The sequence below is a fragment of the Eurypyga helias genome, unplaced genomic scaffold, assembly GCF_000690775.1.
Source record: "Eurypyga helias isolate BGI_N326 unplaced genomic scaffold, ASM69077v1 scaffold19559, whole genome shotgun sequence".
NCBI classification, from domain to species: Eukaryota; Metazoa; Chordata; class Aves; order Eurypygiformes; family Eurypygidae; genus Eurypyga; species Eurypyga helias.
Genome location: NW_010274168.1, coordinates 3,485 through 4,290, shown reverse-complemented (window position 1 = coordinate 4,290; position 806 = coordinate 3,485). Strand labels below are relative to the sequence as shown.

The following is an 806-nucleotide window of genomic DNA, read 5'->3' as shown; positions in this document are numbered from 1 at the left end:
CTCCCGAGCACAGCACCACAGCCTAGCACTGCCGGGAGGAAACTGCATTGCCGACAGTTCCATTCCCATGGGGCTGAAGTTCCACGGGCCCGCCCGCAGCAGGCCAGAGCTGAGGGCGCAGCACCGGCCACCCAGGGGTTCACACCTCCGCGGGCTCTTGGCAGGAAGCGGCTGGGCGAACAGCAGCTCCCAGCAGTGGGGGGAGCAGGCTCCGAGCGTTCGCGGGCCGCACACGGCCTGCTCTCCTGCGCCCTTCGCGCCCCAGCGATTTCACCTTCCCTCGCTCACAGAGCCCCAGGCACCCCGTACGTGCGCCGGGAGGGTCTTCTCCCACGACTCACAGCTCCTCAGAGGGAGCGTGTCTGGTGCATTGGTCTCCATTACCTTGATTTTGCCCTCCAGGAACTTATTGCAGAACTCCTTAATCTTGTCGGCAGTGAGGTCATCCGATTCGGGTTTGTACTTGGTCATTTCTTCCTCCAGAGTGATCAGGCGCACGGCCGGACACTCCTCCTTCTTCAGGCCAAAGAACTCCAAAATCCGCTGGTTGTCGCTGTGGTCGCTGTCGATGAAGATGAACAGGATCTTGGGAGGAAAGAGTCGGAGGCAGCACGGTGAGACCAGCACCTTGGCTCTTGACACTCCACACACACTCGCCCGGGCGCAGCGGAACCGGCCCCTCTCCCTCCTCCCCCCAGCCAGAGCGCAGACCTGACCCCGGTGCTACGGCAGAGCCAGATTTACACCCGCGAGAGGGAAGCCAGGAGTTCCCTGCTCTTCCCACAGCGGCTGCGCAAGCCCGGGAC

General features: G+C 63.3%; 1 protein-coding gene across 1 annotated transcript in view; it reads right to left on the bottom strand.

Moving 5' to 3' along the window:
• Positions 1-806, bottom strand: part of P4HB (prolyl 4-hydroxylase, beta polypeptide) — a gene marked incomplete at its 5' end in the record, with an annotated part of 6,172 nt that overhangs the window by 2,191 nt on the left and 3,175 nt on the right. The window contains one exon of the mRNA XM_010159738.1: positions 385-585. Within this exon, the coding sequence (XP_010158040.1) occupies positions 385-585 (201 nt within the window). The remainder of the gene's footprint in view (positions 1-384; positions 586-806) is intronic.